The sequence below is a fragment of the Scleropages formosus genome, chromosome 1 (assembly GCF_900964775.1).
Source record: "Scleropages formosus chromosome 1, fSclFor1.1, whole genome shotgun sequence".
In the NCBI taxonomy this organism is placed as follows: domain Eukaryota; kingdom Metazoa; phylum Chordata; class Actinopteri; order Osteoglossiformes; family Osteoglossidae; genus Scleropages; species Scleropages formosus.
The window spans coordinates 1,571,612-1,587,858 of NC_041806.1; the positions used below are offsets into that span (position 1 = coordinate 1,571,612).

The 16,247-nt window shown below is 51.9% G+C and overlaps 3 protein-coding genes across 11 annotated transcripts in view; all 3 read left to right on the plus strand.

The window, feature by feature from the left end:
* b3gntl1 (UDP-GlcNAc:betaGal beta-1,3-N-acetylglucosaminyltransferase-like 1) overlaps positions 1-7,796 on the plus strand; it is a 43,433-nt gene extending 35,637 nt beyond the window's left edge. For 6 of the 9 annotated variants that reach the window (XM_018747972.2, XM_018747980.2, XM_018747978.2 and 3 more), the window contains 4 exons: positions 2,276-2,411; positions 3,128-3,230; positions 4,559-4,633; positions 7,042-7,796. In XM_018747972.2, the coding sequence (XP_018603488.2) occupies positions 2,276-2,411; positions 3,128-3,230; positions 4,559-4,633; positions 7,042-7,178 (451 nt within the window). In that variant the 3' untranslated portion in view covers positions 7,179-7,796. Of the gene's footprint in view, positions 1-2,275; positions 2,412-3,127; positions 3,304-3,396; positions 3,493-4,558; positions 4,634-7,041 lie in introns of those variants that run through there. The other 3 variants (XR_001965951.1, XM_018747973.2, XM_018747974.1) reach the window with 3 other exon arrangements.
* Positions 1-16,247, plus strand: part of LOC114909086 (zinc finger protein 11-like) — a 334,553-nt gene that overhangs the window by 131,743 nt on the left and 186,563 nt on the right. The window lies entirely within an intron of this gene.
* On the plus strand, positions 9,438-15,729 carry metrnlb (meteorin like, glial cell differentiation regulator b). The gene is made up of 4 exons (XM_029252644.1): positions 9,438-9,949; positions 12,162-12,535; positions 14,743-14,802; positions 14,912-15,729. The coding sequence occupies exons 1-4, from the start codon at positions 9,840-9,842 to the stop codon at positions 15,223-15,225; spliced, it is 858 nt and encodes a 285-aa protein (XP_029108477.1). The 5' UTR covers positions 9,438-9,839; the 3' UTR covers positions 15,226-15,729.

Sequence of the window (16,247 nt, forward strand, 5' to 3'; positions counted from 1 at the left end):
ACTGTGTCAGTTCAGGGCTTCAGCGGGTGGTGGGATCTGAGCCCAGGTGACGACTCTAACTGCTGCGCCACCTGGTGGCCCTCAGTGAAAGCAATGGGGGGATGGGGCAGAACAGAACTGTGAGAATGAAGGGAAGTTGAACTGTCTCTGTGTGTGTGTGTGTGTGTGTGTGTGTGTGTGTGTGTGTGTGTGTGTTTTGACTTAGGCCCACCGATGACTCACCGTTATCTGCCTTGCATGAAGTCATCAACACGGATGCTCCAGCTGGAGGGCGTCACAGATCCAGTCGAGTTTCCTCCCCATCCCCACCGCGCAGAGTGGATGCCTTAACCGCTCCACTTAACACTTAGCAGCCCCTGGCCACCTGAATGCAGATTCGATGAGCGGCGAGCAGTTCCTGTCCTCTCTTCTCTCGACTCTTCTCCCCACTTTCAGGTGGTCCCAGGTTCAAATCCTCACTCTTGCTGCAGTACCCTTGATCCCTGACTTACCCTGAACTGATAGAGTAAAAATTACCATGCTGTATACATTGGCAGACCAACTCGACGGTCCCTTTGGAGAAAAGGATCAGACAGGAGGAGTAAATGTAAACAAATGTCCGTACTTTTTGGGAACGTTGTGTCTCTAGGAAGGGGGACGCTTGGTTTCAGTTGTCGACTCGTGGAGAGCTGTGATCCTGCTGTGAGGAGCTGCAGTTTGGCCACAGCTCACGTTCCCGAGGAGGTTGTCTAGGAGGGGCTGCATGAAAGTCCTCGATGTGTGAGGGTAGGGAGGTCAAACAAGTGTGTCCCTCCTCTGGCTGCCGTCTTTCAGCGCCCCTGATAAGCCTCGCCTCTCCTGCCCCCTTGCCCCTGTATCTGAAGCCAGCTTTCTCTGCTGTCTTTCCCTGCCTTGGCTCCACATTGCCTCATCCTTCCTGCCCCCACTCCTCTTTCCTGTCATCCCCCCCGCCTCCCCGTGCCTGGCGGAGATCCAGGATGCACTTCTGCCTCACTGGAGATCTGTCCATCCTGTCAGCGTCAAGTCTGTCGGAGATCCTGTTGCTGCACCTCCTTTCCTCCCTCCCTGTCTCACTTTCAGCCTCACTCTTCCCATAATCCCCTGGGTCTTGTGGATCCAGCTTGCTGTCGATTGGTCTGGGGCTCTTTGGGCTCAGCCTGATGTTAACAGCCTGAATGTCTGAAACCCAGAGGCCTCAAGTGAAATGGCTGACCTGACCTCAATGTCCTCAATAAGACGTGAGCTTCAGGACCAGGTTGCTCAACTCCGGAGGGGCGAGTGCAGCCGGTGACGTCTGCCAGGAAAGCAAGTGACTGTGATGAGGGATTAGTACCTCGGAAACACTCTGCAAAGACGCTGCCAGAGAGCACCTGACTGGTACAGGTGCCAAAGAGGCAGGGAGCTGTTTGGCAGTGCATGGAGCTTAGGAGTGCCTGGAGCAAAGTGATTCACTTCCCCGACACGTAACGCCATCTGCGTGTCTCGCGCCAACAGCGATGTTAGAGGTGCCTTTTCAGCTCGGGGCATGGGCTGTGACAGGACAGCAAAGTGACAGCAATCAGGTTTTTTCACCATGAGCCAGGGCACCAATCCTGAAGCCTGACTGGACAGGACCCGAATGACTTGCTTATGATTGACCAGGTGACGGGATCAGGAGAGATGAGCATGACTTTTCCATGTTACTGGGTGAGGATGAGGGATGAGAACGGCTGTTTCAGCCAAATCAGAGCGATTACTGCATTACAACATTTTCAGAATGCACTGTTCAAGTGGCAGCGATCAGGATTTTTCACTATTATCCAGGATGAGCTCTGATTGGACAAACCCTTGGTGCCTGCCTTGTGATTGGGTAGATAACAGGACAAGATAGAGGGCGAAAAGCCTTCCTACTGCATGTTATTGGATGAGGATGAGGGATGAGAAGGGCCTTTTGGGACAATTTGCAGGCATTCTTGCATCTGGAAGTTTCCGACCGATGGAAAGGGCGAAGTGCTGAAATGTCCTCCAGAATTTGAACTAAAGCTTGAAACGCCAGCTCTGTGCTAAATTCTGATTGCTGTCGTTACCTGGGATTCGGCGCTCTCGTTAATCAGATACCGAGAGTGGAACTGGAGTATTTTACATGCATGTCTTCAGTGATCTTCAAGTTAAGAAGTTCCCCTTAACTCCTGGATAATGCAGAAGTGCCTGTAAGATGTGCTAAAGTTTGCGGTTGCGCTAGCTGTACTTCTCGTATTAATATCGGACCGTTTGCTTTGTGTCATGCCATCTCTAGGGAGACCATCTGGATGCTCCGTGTGGCGTTCCTGCAGGAGAGAGTCCTCAGCCAATGGGAGGCCTTCACCATCTGGAATGCTGGGAAACAGGGCCGCAGGCTGTACCGCAGCCTGAGCGTGGCCAACCGGAGGAAGGTACGCCTACGTGCCGGATTGGTCTGTGGACCAATTGGACCACATGCTTTTGGTTAATTTATCTCCCCTGCCTTGTAAATGAGAAAAAACAGCCATTACATGATTCAGGACAAACTGCAGTAACAATAACAAAAACGTGCTCTCACTGTTGTGTCGTAAACTGGAAAGTTTGGGCGCATCGGATTAAAGTGTGTGTGTGTTTTTTTTTTTTTTTTGAGAAATCAGATGTTATCCAGAAGTTAAGATCCCACTCCTTTCGCTTCATACAGCTGGACTGTAAATGATCCACTTCTCAGAGGTCCAACAGCAGTCCTAGGCACAGATTTAGTGTTCGCAAAAGTCGAGGAGACTAAGCTGAAACACCCCAGGTGAAGTGTGCCAGGCGGCCGCATGGAGTCATCCTTATTGCAGAGGGTGGGGTTGTTCGCCGCGTGCTTCATCGTACACGTTCATCTGGCCTGCGTCACTGCAGCCACCCCTACACCAGGGGCTCTCCGCAGGATGAAGGCTGATACGCCACTAGCTTATCGGCTCCAGTGCTGCAGATGCTTATCTGGGGACTAGAGGAAGTTCCGGTCAACCCCTCAGTAACTCTAACCATTTAATTTTTTTTCTGTCCATGGCCTGAAGAGTTTACAGTGGGTTATGAATGTTTGAGTTACACATTTTTTGAGACTTATTTATTGTATGTGTGTTTGTTTGCTTGCTCTTTCTAGGTTCGAGCATTCTGCGACGTGGATGAGAACAAGATCCGGAAAGGCTTTTACACATATGAGGAATCCAAGGTCTGTCCATCTTCGCTGTGGGCCAGTTCCGTCAGTAAGCGCTCAGATCCATCCTTTTCCATGTGACTCAAGCCCGTACGCCCGGGGACTGATGAATGGTCAGACAGGTCAGGCGATGACTCCTGTTTTGCCAGTTTTTTGGAGCTAAAGATGTTTTCCCGTTCTTCCAGAGAACACAGAGTTGTGAACATTTTCCACAGGGACTCTGCACTTGGATCTGCCCGCTCACATGTCATTTCCCTGAGTCACTCGCTGGCAGATGTGTCGAGTGGAGAACAAGAGAAAGCAGGGAAGGAGTGAGTGAGGAGCGAGGGCGAGAACATCACTTAATATTCCAGTTTTAGCTTTTAATTACTGAACAACTTTATTTTTAAAGAAAAAATTAACTGTGACTCCCCGAGGCATCAAAACACAAAATATGCAGAGATGCCCTGTGGTCCGAATGAGAATATCCCGAAGTTTGTTTGTTTGGTTTAATGTTTTTTTTGGCTTACCCTTGTCTAAAGTATTTATCAGCGATTGAACAGATGCAGGCTGTGTTTACCCTCCGAGCAGATAGATGGCAGTAAAGAGCACCCACAGAACAGGCCCTAACGAATTTCAGAGACACATAACATATTGAACATTCCGAGTTTGTGTCCACAGCCTGGAAGCCAAGATGAGAAAAAGCAAGAAATAAAAATAAAAAATCTTGCTGTTATATATAACGTAAGCAGTGTTTGAACGACCAACCGCGTTCACCACTGGGGGGTCACTTCCAGTGCGTCTGATAATCAGCTGATTGCCCATCGTGCTGTTTTTGGTGCGAATGTTTCGGGACACTTTTTTCATGAACTTCCCATGAAGTATTTAAAACACACAATAAATAATGAATTATTATTGTAATAAATGATAATGTGTTAGGGGATGCGGTGGCGCAGTGGGTTGGACCGCAGTCCTGCTCTTTGGTGGGTCTGGGGTTCGAGTCCCGCTTGGGGTGCCTTGCGACGGACTGGCGTCCCGTCCTGGGTGTGTCCCCTTCCCCCTCCGGCCTTACGCCCTGTGTTGCCGGGTAGGCTCCGGTTTCCCGTGACCCCGTGAGGGACAAGCGGTTCTGAAAATGTGTGTGTGTGTGTGTGTGTGTGTGATAATGTGTTACACATACAAATAGAATAATAATGAATCATAAATGATGTACAGTCAGTGTCATGCGACCACCTACGTGACGGGCGTCTACGAGCGTTTCAAAGTAAAATGAGCACAGACGCGGTAAATCGTAACAAGGTGAGGCAGATGAGCTCTGGATTGTTCCAGAAGCTTTGCTGTGTGAGGTGTGTAAGGACTCCTGTGGAGCTGAGCTCTTCCCCATCCCTCTCTGTGCAGGAGAAGCCAAAGCCCCGAGTTCCCATAGTGCACTTCAGAGAAGCGTTGCCGCCATACGTTGTGTGTGTGAAACTGGTAAGTGTGTGTGTGTGTGTGTGTGAGTGACTGGGGTCTGTACCCAGTTTGGTCTGTGGTCTATACTCTGTGTGGTTTGTACCTCGTTCGTGTGACTTAAAAAGAAACCAGTTTCTTCTGCATGAATATGTTTCACACACAGCCGCTGTCTGCAGGAAGTCTTGCCAGTGAACATGTACCGTGTTTTTGCTCCCTTCCTGTTGATCACTTTTCCAGTAAATGCTCTGTCACTGTGTTTCTCTGCGCTTTGTGTGATTCCTGTCGATGCTCTCAGCAGGACTCTTCGTCACAGCGTCTCACAGCAGGTGTAAATCTTCCTCAACTGCACCTCATCACACCTGGGTCATCTTTGGCGTTAACGCAGCTTACGGGAAGTGGGGCTCTGGGCCTGAATTCTGGTCCAGTTGTTGAGGAGAAATGCAGGTGTAAAAACACAGTAAATGCAGTAATTCATTCACTTTTCCAAGGCGTGTGGGTTTTTGGAGCAAAATTACACACACACACACACACACAGGGCGCAAGGCTGGAGGGGAAGGGGACACACGCAGGACGGGATGCCAGTCCGTCACAAGGCACCCCAAGCGGGACTCAAACCCCAGAACTACCGGAGATCAGGACCCGGTCAAGCCCGCTGCGCCACCGTGCCCCGCTCAGCAAAATTACAGTCTAATGCTGCTTTTCTCCAAGACAACTTACAGGGATTTACCCATTTATACAGCTGGGTAATTTACTGTAGCACTGCAGGCTACCTGCCTTGATCATGGGTTCTACAGCAGGAGGTGGGATTCGAACCCGGTTCATTCTATGGGCAGGTGAGGAGAAGCTTATTCAGGGAGTGCAGCTTCAAGCTGAAGAGTGCTGAAAGAGAAAGTGGCCACCTCTGGGCAGGGGAAGTGGGCAGCTGACCTGTGAGTGACGGGGGGCATTGCTACACGTGGAAAAGCCTGTATATCAGTGTTCAGCTTCTTTGTAATGTGGAACTTGAAGTTCTCCAGATCATGAATTTTGCTGTGTATGTATATGTGTCGGGGGGAGTGGTCTGTATAACGGTTGAGGAATTGAGCTAGGGTTGAGAGTCCCAGTGCATTCTGGGTGGAAATATTTTCATTTGTTACATGAAATGTAAGTCATTAAGTGCTACTTAATGTGTTAGTGAGTGTGTTTCACTCATGTATGGATGAGTGACCCAGTGTAAGTAGTGTATCAAGCAGTGTATGTCTTTGGGTGCTCTGGTTTCCTCCCACAGTCCAAAGACATGCTGTTCAGGTCCCCCATAGTGTGTGAGTGACAGAGAGAGAGAGAGAGAGAATGTTCCACTGATGTATGGATGAGTGACCCAGTGTAAGTAGTGTATCTAGCAGTGTAAGTGACCGCAGTGAATAAGGTGTGTGGGCTGATAACACTACATAGAGTTAAGTGGAAGTTGCTTTGGAGAAAAGCGTCTGCCGAATGAATAAATGTAAATATAAATATTAATTAATTAACTGGCTAACAAAGACCCTGCTCATTCATTGGCTGACCACAGACCAGTTCATAATTAAGTGGCCGCAAGACCGTGTTCATTCGCTGACTGACTGACACACACTTACACACACAGTAATGGGAAAATTACTGTGTGGTCATTGCCGACACTGGTACGTTGTGTAAACACATCGGCGGGTCGTCTCCGCACCCGCGGCCATGTGGCAGCGTCGCTGTTCTGTAAATTCTGTTTGACTGTAACATGTGGGTGACTAATATTGAGACATGGTGAGATATTTCATAACATCCTCAGATGCAGACGGATGGGTGTTGGTTTACAGCTCTAATCTGCAGCGCTCTTAATCTTGGGTTCTTTCGATTTCCCCTCTGTGTCTGAGGCATGAGCCCTTCCTTTACGGATGCTGCTTAATAAGGAGTGTGAAAGAACGCGAAAGACTGCTGCCTGTATCGTGCGCACTCTCAGTCTCACTCACTCACTCACTCACACACACACACACACACACACACACACACACACACAGAGCCTGCCAGCCGGAGGTGTTGACAGCACGATGACAAGTGTGTACAGTAGAATTGTGTAAGAGCTTAGGGATGACAGATACCTTGTTTTACTACTTTTTTTTTTTTTTTTTTATTTTTAACACCCTCCCCCCATTTCCCTCCACACATCCCGAAACACTCCTGCTCTCTCTCCACAGTCTACGCCCCCAGGTTACCCCAGGGACACCCCCTCCCCCACACCGCCACCCTGGCATTCACCATCGAGCCCCACGGCTCTGATGTCACCTGTGCGGTCGCCCTCGCTTGTCGAGTTTCGCTCTGGGTTTGCCCGCGGGGAAGTCCTTAACCGCACTCCAGTTGTTGTGTCTCCAGCTGTATTTTTTCTCACCCTAATCACTCTCCTCCTTACCCCCCTCCTTCCACAGGACTTGACGGGAGGGGGTCTCGAAGGGAACCTGCTCTCCCTCAATCTAAAGGAAGGTCTTCACTACCACCATTTCAGCTGAGACGGAACCTGTGGGGAGAGGGGGCGTGGCCTGAAGACCTGTTCCTTGGACGGTAACCACAGGGTACGACGCATCCCTTTGCTTTGGACCGCTTGGGAAGGACCGCTGCTTGGGGGCCCGTGTGGGGATCTGACTGAGTTAGCATGAACCCCGAGAAGGTCCCGCCTTCTTTGGACCCCAGCAGACAGTTGCGGCAGCAAATCACAGCCAGGCTGGCAGCCAGTCCAAAGTGAGCGGGCGGAGCTTCTGTTTGTTGTTTTGAATGAAATGTAAATTAGACAAATTAAAACTCAAAAGTTAACAAAGGAGGACTGTGAATTTTCCACGCAAGGGCTATGGACTGAACTGACCACTCCTCAGAGACGGGATAGTCTGAGCCCCATCTTGGACCGTTGTCCATCCTCAACACCGTGCAAATGGGACCCCCAGCTTTGGCTCCGCCCCTTTCACTCTCCCTGGCCCCTGTACACTCCGATGGTTCCTCCCACACAGTGTTTAATACACAGCTGAACCGTTAATCCATTTACTACAGTTTAGGGCTTTGCCCCTGTGTGTGTGTGGCAGCTGGAAGTTTCTCCCTCCAAGGTCCAGCAGCAGCTCCCTTCTCCACAGTGGAAGTGTTTGGCTCACAGGTGCAGGTCTTTAACCAGCAAACATGTCATTTTTTTTTTTTTTTTTTTTTTTAACTCCTGCAAAGTTAATGTATACTGTGCACATGGGAATTTACCGTGTTTTTATGTGGTACTTCCTGTAGCAGGGTGGGTTTGAAAGCAATGGTTGTGTTTCAAAACATGTTGAAATATTCCAGACGTGTTCCATCTGAGTCGGTCAGTATACGGTTTTAATAAATGTGAATTTGTGTGGACGCGGGGGGACGGTGCAGTCCTGCAAAGGCACGTTGTCCCCATCGAGCAGGTCGGCGGAGCGGTCAGGCGTGCTCAGGGTTGGCGGACGGTCTCTTACAGCGCCCCCCAGCGGCTCCGTTCTCATCTCGGGCCCTGAGAAAAGTGTCACTGCCAATTAGCACCCTGCCCCCGTGCCCTCCGCACTGTTTACATTCCTGTCGCCGTGGAGACAGCCAACATTTGGCGGGAAACCTTTGGCCAGGATGACATCACGTGACTGTGCATCTGAGTCCGTGTGAGAGATAGATGTTGACATGCACAATTCAGACGCACCCGCGCGCCCCGGCCCCTGCGCGCACACACACGAATAGAGCAATGTGATTTCACCCTCTTTGCACTGGGAATGTGGGCGGAGCCTTTCCCACATATTCATAGTGCGTGTTCCGGAGACTCGGTTCTGCACCGCCACGGGCCGAGACTTCCGGACACATTCCTTAGATGTTTTATACTCGTCTCGTTCGACACGTAGGTCCGCAGGGGGTCTGTTCGGGGGACGTGTGGCCCGTGTGTGAGACGTGCACTAAATGCGGAGTGTGTTATTGGCCTGATCGTTTTCTACAAACTCACAAAGTCAGATCATCACCTTTGTGATGATTTACCCTTGTAACGAGTGGGGTTTTTACTATAATAGTGCAGTGTAAGTACATTGATGCAGGGCACTACAAGAGGAGTGGGATTCGATCCCGACACCTTCGGGCTGCAAGGTGACACGAACCGCTACGCCACCTGCTGACCCGGCACACATTGCATTAGCAAAGAGTCCACACGAAGCGATCGGAACAGATTCTTTGAAACATCCGTGATTCTGTAGCTCTCGCTCGCTTTCAGGTCGAACACTTTCCGTTTACCAGCGTAAAGGTAGAGTAACGCAACATCCGTGGTGAACGTGGTGAAACCTCCTTCCAGGCTGCATTGCCGGGTTGCCTGCCCGGCCCGACCATGTGCAGGTGACCGTCAGCATGGTGAAGAAGAACGATTTTACACCGCTCGTGTCCGGTGCGGTGATGGAGCCCTTCGGGGGAATGTCGCATCCCGGTGCCAAGGTGTCCGTTTCGCCCGTTTCTCACGGGAAAAGTCCGGCCGGCGCCGCAGCTCTGGGGCCGTTTGTTGGGTCAGCAATGTTGACATTCCTTGAGCCGACGCTGCTCTCCAAGGGCCTCAAAAGTCCGCCAGGTTTACCGTAGTAGGGCGTGGTATTCGTTCCCGCAACCTCCAAGGCCAAGGCAGCAGCTCTAAGCACTAGGCCACCTGCTGCCCAGGATTATTAACGACCATCGCTGTGTGCGGAGACGTGCGGGAAAGTGTGGCTGTGTTATAAACACACTTTGCCCACCTCTCTCTCTGTGTGTGTGTGTGTGTGTGTGTGTATGTGTGTGTCGGCGCGCGCATGCGCACTCGCGGCCCTCAGCCGCGGGGGCGGGGAGGAGAGGGGGGCGGTGACGTGCGCTGGAACCCGAGCGGAGCCGCGACGGACCGCTTCGCTGCTCGCACACGGAGCTCGTTCCCGCGAGCGGCAGCGAGCACCGGCAGCGCTCCGGCTCCGAATCCGAGCTCGAGTTCAGCCCCCGAACCAGGACCGTCGGGACCGGCCGGCGCCCTCAATCAGAGCCGATCGATCGATCGATCGCAGCGCATAGCGACCCACACGCGCCCCGGCCGCGTCTCCGCGCTACAATGTAGCGGCTGTGCGCGCTCCCGCATCGGTACCGGGTCTCAGTGGCATTTGTGTCCTCGGTGGAACCGGAGCGCAGCGGACGGACGGACCCAGCGAGGAGGAGGAGGACGAGAAGGAGGACCGGGGGGGGGACAGGCATGGTGTCCCCGTGGGGCTGCTGGTGGTCCTCCGTGACCGTGCTCGTGCTGTGGGTCGCGCGCCTCTCCGCGGCTCAGTACTCGAGCGACCAGTGCAGCTGGAGGGGCAGGTGGGTGGCGCGCGCGGACACGTAACGTCACGTATTTGTGTCAGACATATCATGTCACTGAATTTGACATACGACGGACGTATCGATGTATCTGTGTGTGTGTGTGTGTGTGTGTGTGTGTGTGTGTAAGTGTCAACGTTAACATGAGCTGTGTGTGTGTTATGAAAAAGGCGCGCGCGGCACTTATTCCCTAATGAACTTCGGACGTGAGTGTGTGTGTGTGCGCGCGCGCGCGATGTGCGTCCTAGGACGAACACATCATATCAGTTCCATTATTAATGATTTGAAGGACTTCGCTGTGCACTTAACGGTGTGTGTGTGTGTGTGTAGACGGAGGATACACACCTGTCACACACACCTGAGCTTCTAGACACTCCTACCCGAAACCAAGTTTTTTCTCTCACACACACACACACACACACACTTACCTACCGTGGAGTGTGTTGTTGTGCTCTGCCTGCAGCGGCTGGTTATTATTTTCAAATCCGCGTTTATATTTATTCACTCATTTATTTCCCCCCAAAGACACGAAGAGCTGAGGATAAAATTCATTCTTTCTTATTGACTCGTGCTCGAGGCTCCGACTGAGCTGCACCGCTTCTATATCTATAAATTATACATATATTGTATAATGGCAATAAAAAGGCGTTTTAAGCCCCTGCCAGTGAAGGAATGCGAAGGACCGTCTGTCTGTGTGTGTGTGTGTGTGTGTGTGTGTGTGTGTCCTGCACCGACTCCGGACCGTCCATCTGTTTCTCATTTATTAGTCATTCTGCTCAAAATCATATTCATAAGTCATAAGTGAAGCATGTAGAGTAATATATGGGGTTATTTTACGTATCAGCATATCCTCAGCTTGGGGCTCCTGTTACATTAATTCATATTCTTATTCCATCAAAAATATCCCAGGAACACTGCTGGGCAAAACTTTGTGATTGTCATATTAAAAATATTAGTTTTATAAAATGACCCTGCTGTATAAGCCGTAAATCACCGTAACTCACTGTTAGTGTCTCTGAGAAAGGCATCATCTAAATGAATAATAAATATAAATGTAACTCGTGTCTTTTTGCCAAATTGAAATTCGGGGAGGGGGGGGATTTAACTCTTTCCACATTTGCGGGCCGTGTGTAACAAGTCCCGGTTTTACTAGGTCTGTACCGCGGTGACGCAACACGTTCACATTGTTTCCTCTCAGAAACATTCCTGTGTATGAAATATGTGGAACAAGTGGCGTTAGGATTCGCTGAGCGACCGGAGGGAAAGGAGGCTCGTCCTCAGCATCTCTGGGGCCCAGTCAGCTCGGGGTGGGGGATCAGGGCCCTGGGAGCGGTTAAGGAACCTGCCGGCGGCCTGTTGCCCCTCAGCCGGTATCTCTGCCAAAGGCTGTCATTGGGTGCGGAGATAATCTGGGGGAGTGGGGGCTTAAACAGTCTCGTAGAAAGGTGGTGTGTGCGCGTGCGGGAGGGAGGGGCGTACCCTGTGTAGCACATTAACCAGGCGCACCGTTCCACTGTAGTAACCCTGCGCTGCCGCCTGGTTGTGGTCCAGGATGCACCAACTGGACCGCACTTCCTGTGCACATGGCGGCACGCGTGCGTTTCCTTCCACCCGACCCGACCCCTCCGCCGGGCCCGGACCTGGCAGTGTGTGCGCCGACTCGTTAACTCTTTTTCCATAAATTCTTTAATCCGTGAGGCATCTGAAGGAATAATTTTGAATATATTTACTGCTGCTCACGGTTCGCTCAGCGGAACATTCCGATTCACTTCCTGTCCACTAGGAGGAGCTCCGCTCAGTGGCCACTCGTAGGGGGACCGTTTATCGACTTGGCCCTTGGTTTTGAACTTGGGGGGGGGGGGGGGTGTTTGGTAAAAGCACCTCCCCCCATAGTGTGTGTGTGTGTGTGTGTGTGTGTATGTGATGCGACCGCGATGTTACTGTGAAAGTCCCGGAAGTCCTTGGCGGCACGAGGATCGAACAGCGACTACGAGGAACATCAACGCTGTTCTGCTACTTCTAGAACCAGTGACCCTTGTGGAGCTTTATTAATTTAATCATCATGCAGCTATGCACTCCTGGAGGGGGAAAGTACCGCGGTAAAATATTCCTCCAGCTGTTAGTCATTTGGAAAATTGTGAGTCGGACTCAGTTAATGACAGCGCCTTGTTGAAATCGTGGGCGCTCACTCTCTCCGCTCTCCCCCCCCCAGTGGGCTGACGCACGAGTCGCACGCCCGCGATGTCGAGCAGGTGTACCTGCGCTGCTCCCAGGGCTCCCTCGAGTGGCTGTACCCGACGGGCGCCGTCATCGTGAACCTGCGACCCAACGTGGCGCCGCCTCCGGGGGGGCGCCTCTCCGTGTGCGTGCGGCCGGAGGCCGACTCGCGCGGCTCCAACGTCTATCTGGAGAGGGCCGGCGAGCTGCGGCTGCTGCTGTCCGAAGGGGACCAGGCGCTGCGCAAGGTCACCTGCTTCAGCTTCCAGGAGGGGGCGCTCTTCATCGAGGCCCTGCCGCAGCACGACATCAGCCGCAAAGTCACGGCCTTCCAGTACGAGCTGGTCAACGACAGGCCTGCGCAGCGCGGTAAGGGATGCCTCGCCGGGCACTGGAAGGGAAGGAGGCGGGGCCTTCGCGGTGGGGTGTGTGTTACCCTGGACGTTACGGAACGGGTCGAACTCGCGGTTTGGCTTCTAGAGCAGCTCTCCGAGTTGTCTGTTAAGGCACCCGAGTAAACGGACAGAGTAAATTGGACAGGAACTGAGCAGACAGACACGCACCCGCACGCTCTGGTACCGTGGTAAGGACCCCGCTCCCCCGCTGACATCTGAAAACAAGCTGTGGCATTATGAGGTCGTGCTGAAGGTCGAATTCTAAGGAGAGGCCCTGCCAATCACAGCCGGCTGCTGCGCTCCGTGACGTGCTATCTGCCGTGTGTGTGGGGGGAATTTGTGGAAGACTGACTTTTTCTATCACATGATAACCTTTACAGAAAGATTATAATGAGTATGCGCATAAATTTCAATAAATTCACAACACGTACATTCAAAAGCTGGTTTTTACCTCCAGCGAACAATGTGCTGAACGATTCCCAAAATATGTCTAGTGGCAGCAGGTAGTTTCTGGTTTAGAGCCACTTGGAGCTGAGTGACCTGGGTTCGAATCCCCCTGCTGAAGTGTTTTATTTTTAGTGGTTTAGCTTGAGCGGTGTGTGAGACTCAGAGTTCCGACATCAGTCCCTGACCACCAGGCCTTTCTCATTCTGACTATTTTTATGAAATTAATGTTAGTATTAATAAAAGGTTCTTGCTAACCCCCACCGCCCCCCACCACCTCGTTGCACCGCTCACTGTTGGACAGGAGGGTCTGGGGGGGCAGGGCATCTTACACCACCTGTAGCGCTCTGGTATTGGGTGGGAGGCTCTCCGCAGCTGCTCTGGGGACTCCTGCCGCATGACCTCTGACCCCTAGGCGGTGCATTGCTGATCCATCTGACCCCTTGCCCTAGAGGAGGGTAAAAAAAGAAAAGGAGGCTTATCTAACACTCTGAAACCAGGTCCTCCTGCTGATAAAGGGAAGGGCAGTTTTTTTTTTTTTTTTTTAAAGTGGGGGGGGGGGGGGGGGGCATCTGCTAGAGAGGTGTCTTTCAGAATTGAGTTTTCTTGTGTTCATGTCAAGTGCAACATCCCTGTGTGGTTTCATGGCCCACCGAAGGGCCCGGTCCCCTGGACCAGTGATACATCCACAGTGAATAGAACAGTTCGGTATGTACCATCACACTACCGTCACCCTGGTTCCCGCCTACCTGCCGCACCCTCAACCTTCCCGCTGGTCCTCAACCGAAGCTCATCGAAAGTCTGTTTGCAACTCGTTTTGTTCACAATTCGTATCGCTTCCAGCTCTGACTTCTGCGTTGCGGCTCTCTGGTGGCAGCAGTCGTCTCTGCCCCCTCCTCGGTCTCCCTAATTGAAATGCCGTGTCAGGAGGGAGGCTGTTTGTGGTGAAACTGCGCCGGGGGAGGGGGCTCCTGTCACAGGGTGGCTTCACGGTCAGCACATTTAAAGACCTGTGCCCCCCAGCGGCACTTTGTCTTAAAGCGACAGCCGTGTAAATAAATAACGAGCCCAGAGAAGGGGAACAAATTAATTACAGCATTTCAGCCTCGTGTGTGTGTGTGTGTGTGTGTGTGTGTGTGTGTGTGTGAGGGTCCTCTGGGGATTTGCATAAGGCAATGAATTGGTGTTTCTTCTTCTAAAAGCTGGAGCAGGTTGCCAGTTTCCTCGTCTGTTCCACTAACACCACTGAGTGTACAAACGTGTTCGTTAGGTAGTTTTACCTTTTGAAAAGAGAGGGAGCCGTTCAACGAGAAACTTGAAGCTCAGCGAGCGCTGGCATCGGCGACGCACACAGCATAACTCAGTGTTGCACTTCTGAGACTCCACGTTCCGGTTGCCATCGGCGACTCGTTGACCTGCGCTGACCGTGGTTTTTGTGCCTCGTTTCTTTCTATGATTTATTTTGTGCATTTTGTTTACTCGCGAGGCCTTTGGAACGTCCTCCCGTGCCATTTGGCACTTGGCACTGAATCGGAAAGCTGTGTTTGCGGAGCAGCATCACGCCTGGTATCTGAGTAGATTACAGTGTTACGTGGTTGTAAAATTCCCAGGCGACTCGGCACCGCGCTGGTATTTCACTGCCCCCGTTTACAAGCCCTCCGGAAATGGGTCAACGGTGCTGGTCTCTGCAGGACTTGTTTGATTTCTCGCAATATTTCTGTCTTTTTCTCCATTTAGTGCCCTGCCAGCCTTGCAGCGACGCAGACGTGCTCCTGGCCGTGTGCACAAGCGATTTTGGTAAGGACCGCCCCCACCTCTGACTCCACCCCCTCCCAGAGCACAAGTCTTCCTCTCTTTCTCACGTTCACCTCTTGCTAACTGTTTGTCTCGTCTCTCTGGCGTGCAGCGGCTCGCGGGACCATCCAGGGGGTGAAAGAGGGGGCGGAGCACACCTCGGTCACCGTCGTGTTGAGCCAGCTATATCGGCAGAAGAGCCGCGTGTTTGCGGCGGGGGGCGGGAGAGTCAGGCGCTGGACGGGTCGCGTGCTGATGCCCCTGCAATGCCGAGTGCGCCCTGGGGAGGGGGAGTTCCTCTTCACGGGTTCCGTGCACTTTGGGGAAGCGTGGCTGGGCTGTGCGCCACGATACCGCGACTTCCTCAGACTGTACCAGGAGGCGCTGAAGCAGGGTGCGAATCCCTGCCAGGTGGATGCTAAGTGAGCCTGGGATGGAGAGTCGGAGCATTCTTGTACGAGCTCCCTCCGACAAGCCGGACTGGGGCACCAACAGGGGATGGACCCTCTGGATGGACAAATGGGCAAATGGGCAGGACGGTGCTTTTCCGGGAACACCTCGACCGTACCGCTTTCTGACCGGCAGGCCTTCGTAACTCTTGCCAAGCAGCGTGGTTCATGGGACTGTTGGAAGCCCGTGTCCAGAGTGGCATGTCCTAACAGGTGTGTTGGGACCCAATGTGGACAGCAGCGGGGTCTCGGTGTGGGGGGAAATGTCAAAGGAAATTCCCGACTGGAGCTTCCAGATGCTTTGTAAAGAGCTTGATGTACAGTTTGAAGTTGTTTCTTATGACAGAAATGTATGCAGTTAAAGCTGCTTTTTTGTGTGTTCTGCTTTTCTTAGTCTGATTTTAATTCAGGCTTGTTAATTTTAAAGTTTTTCTTCCCTCACCCCCTCCCAGAGAATAAAATAATTTCCTGGAACAAAGTTTCATCATGTGTGCATCTGCCTAAAATGAAGTTATCATGCTACTTGAGACAAGGAATTGGACCCAATCCCAGCACCTGGCAGGGGCCTGGCTCAGCTCTCCTCCTCCTGTACCCCAGCCAAGCCCAAATAAAAAGCCTCACCTCCATAACTGCCCATAAACTCCCAAATCCCCCAACCCTGGGGTGAGATCCGAGTTTTGCTTCAGCTTAAGTCGACACCTGGTTTTAATTTTAAATCATTAGGAAGTAAATGAGCAAACCGAGTCAGAGCCACTTTCTGAGGGTTTAAATGCTTAATATAATGAGAGAAATGGACTCCTGGGATCACAGATACCAGGTGAAGTGTGGAAACGTTCAGTGTTTGCCCACAACACTGAAAAGTGTCTGCTGCACTTTGCCAACATCTGTATCTTATGTAGAACGGTTTTGGTAGGGAGTCTCCAGGGTTTGAGCTCGTAACGTGCTGCTTTACCAGCTCGCTTTCGAACACCTACTGCACGACGAGGGTGAGGAGAAAGG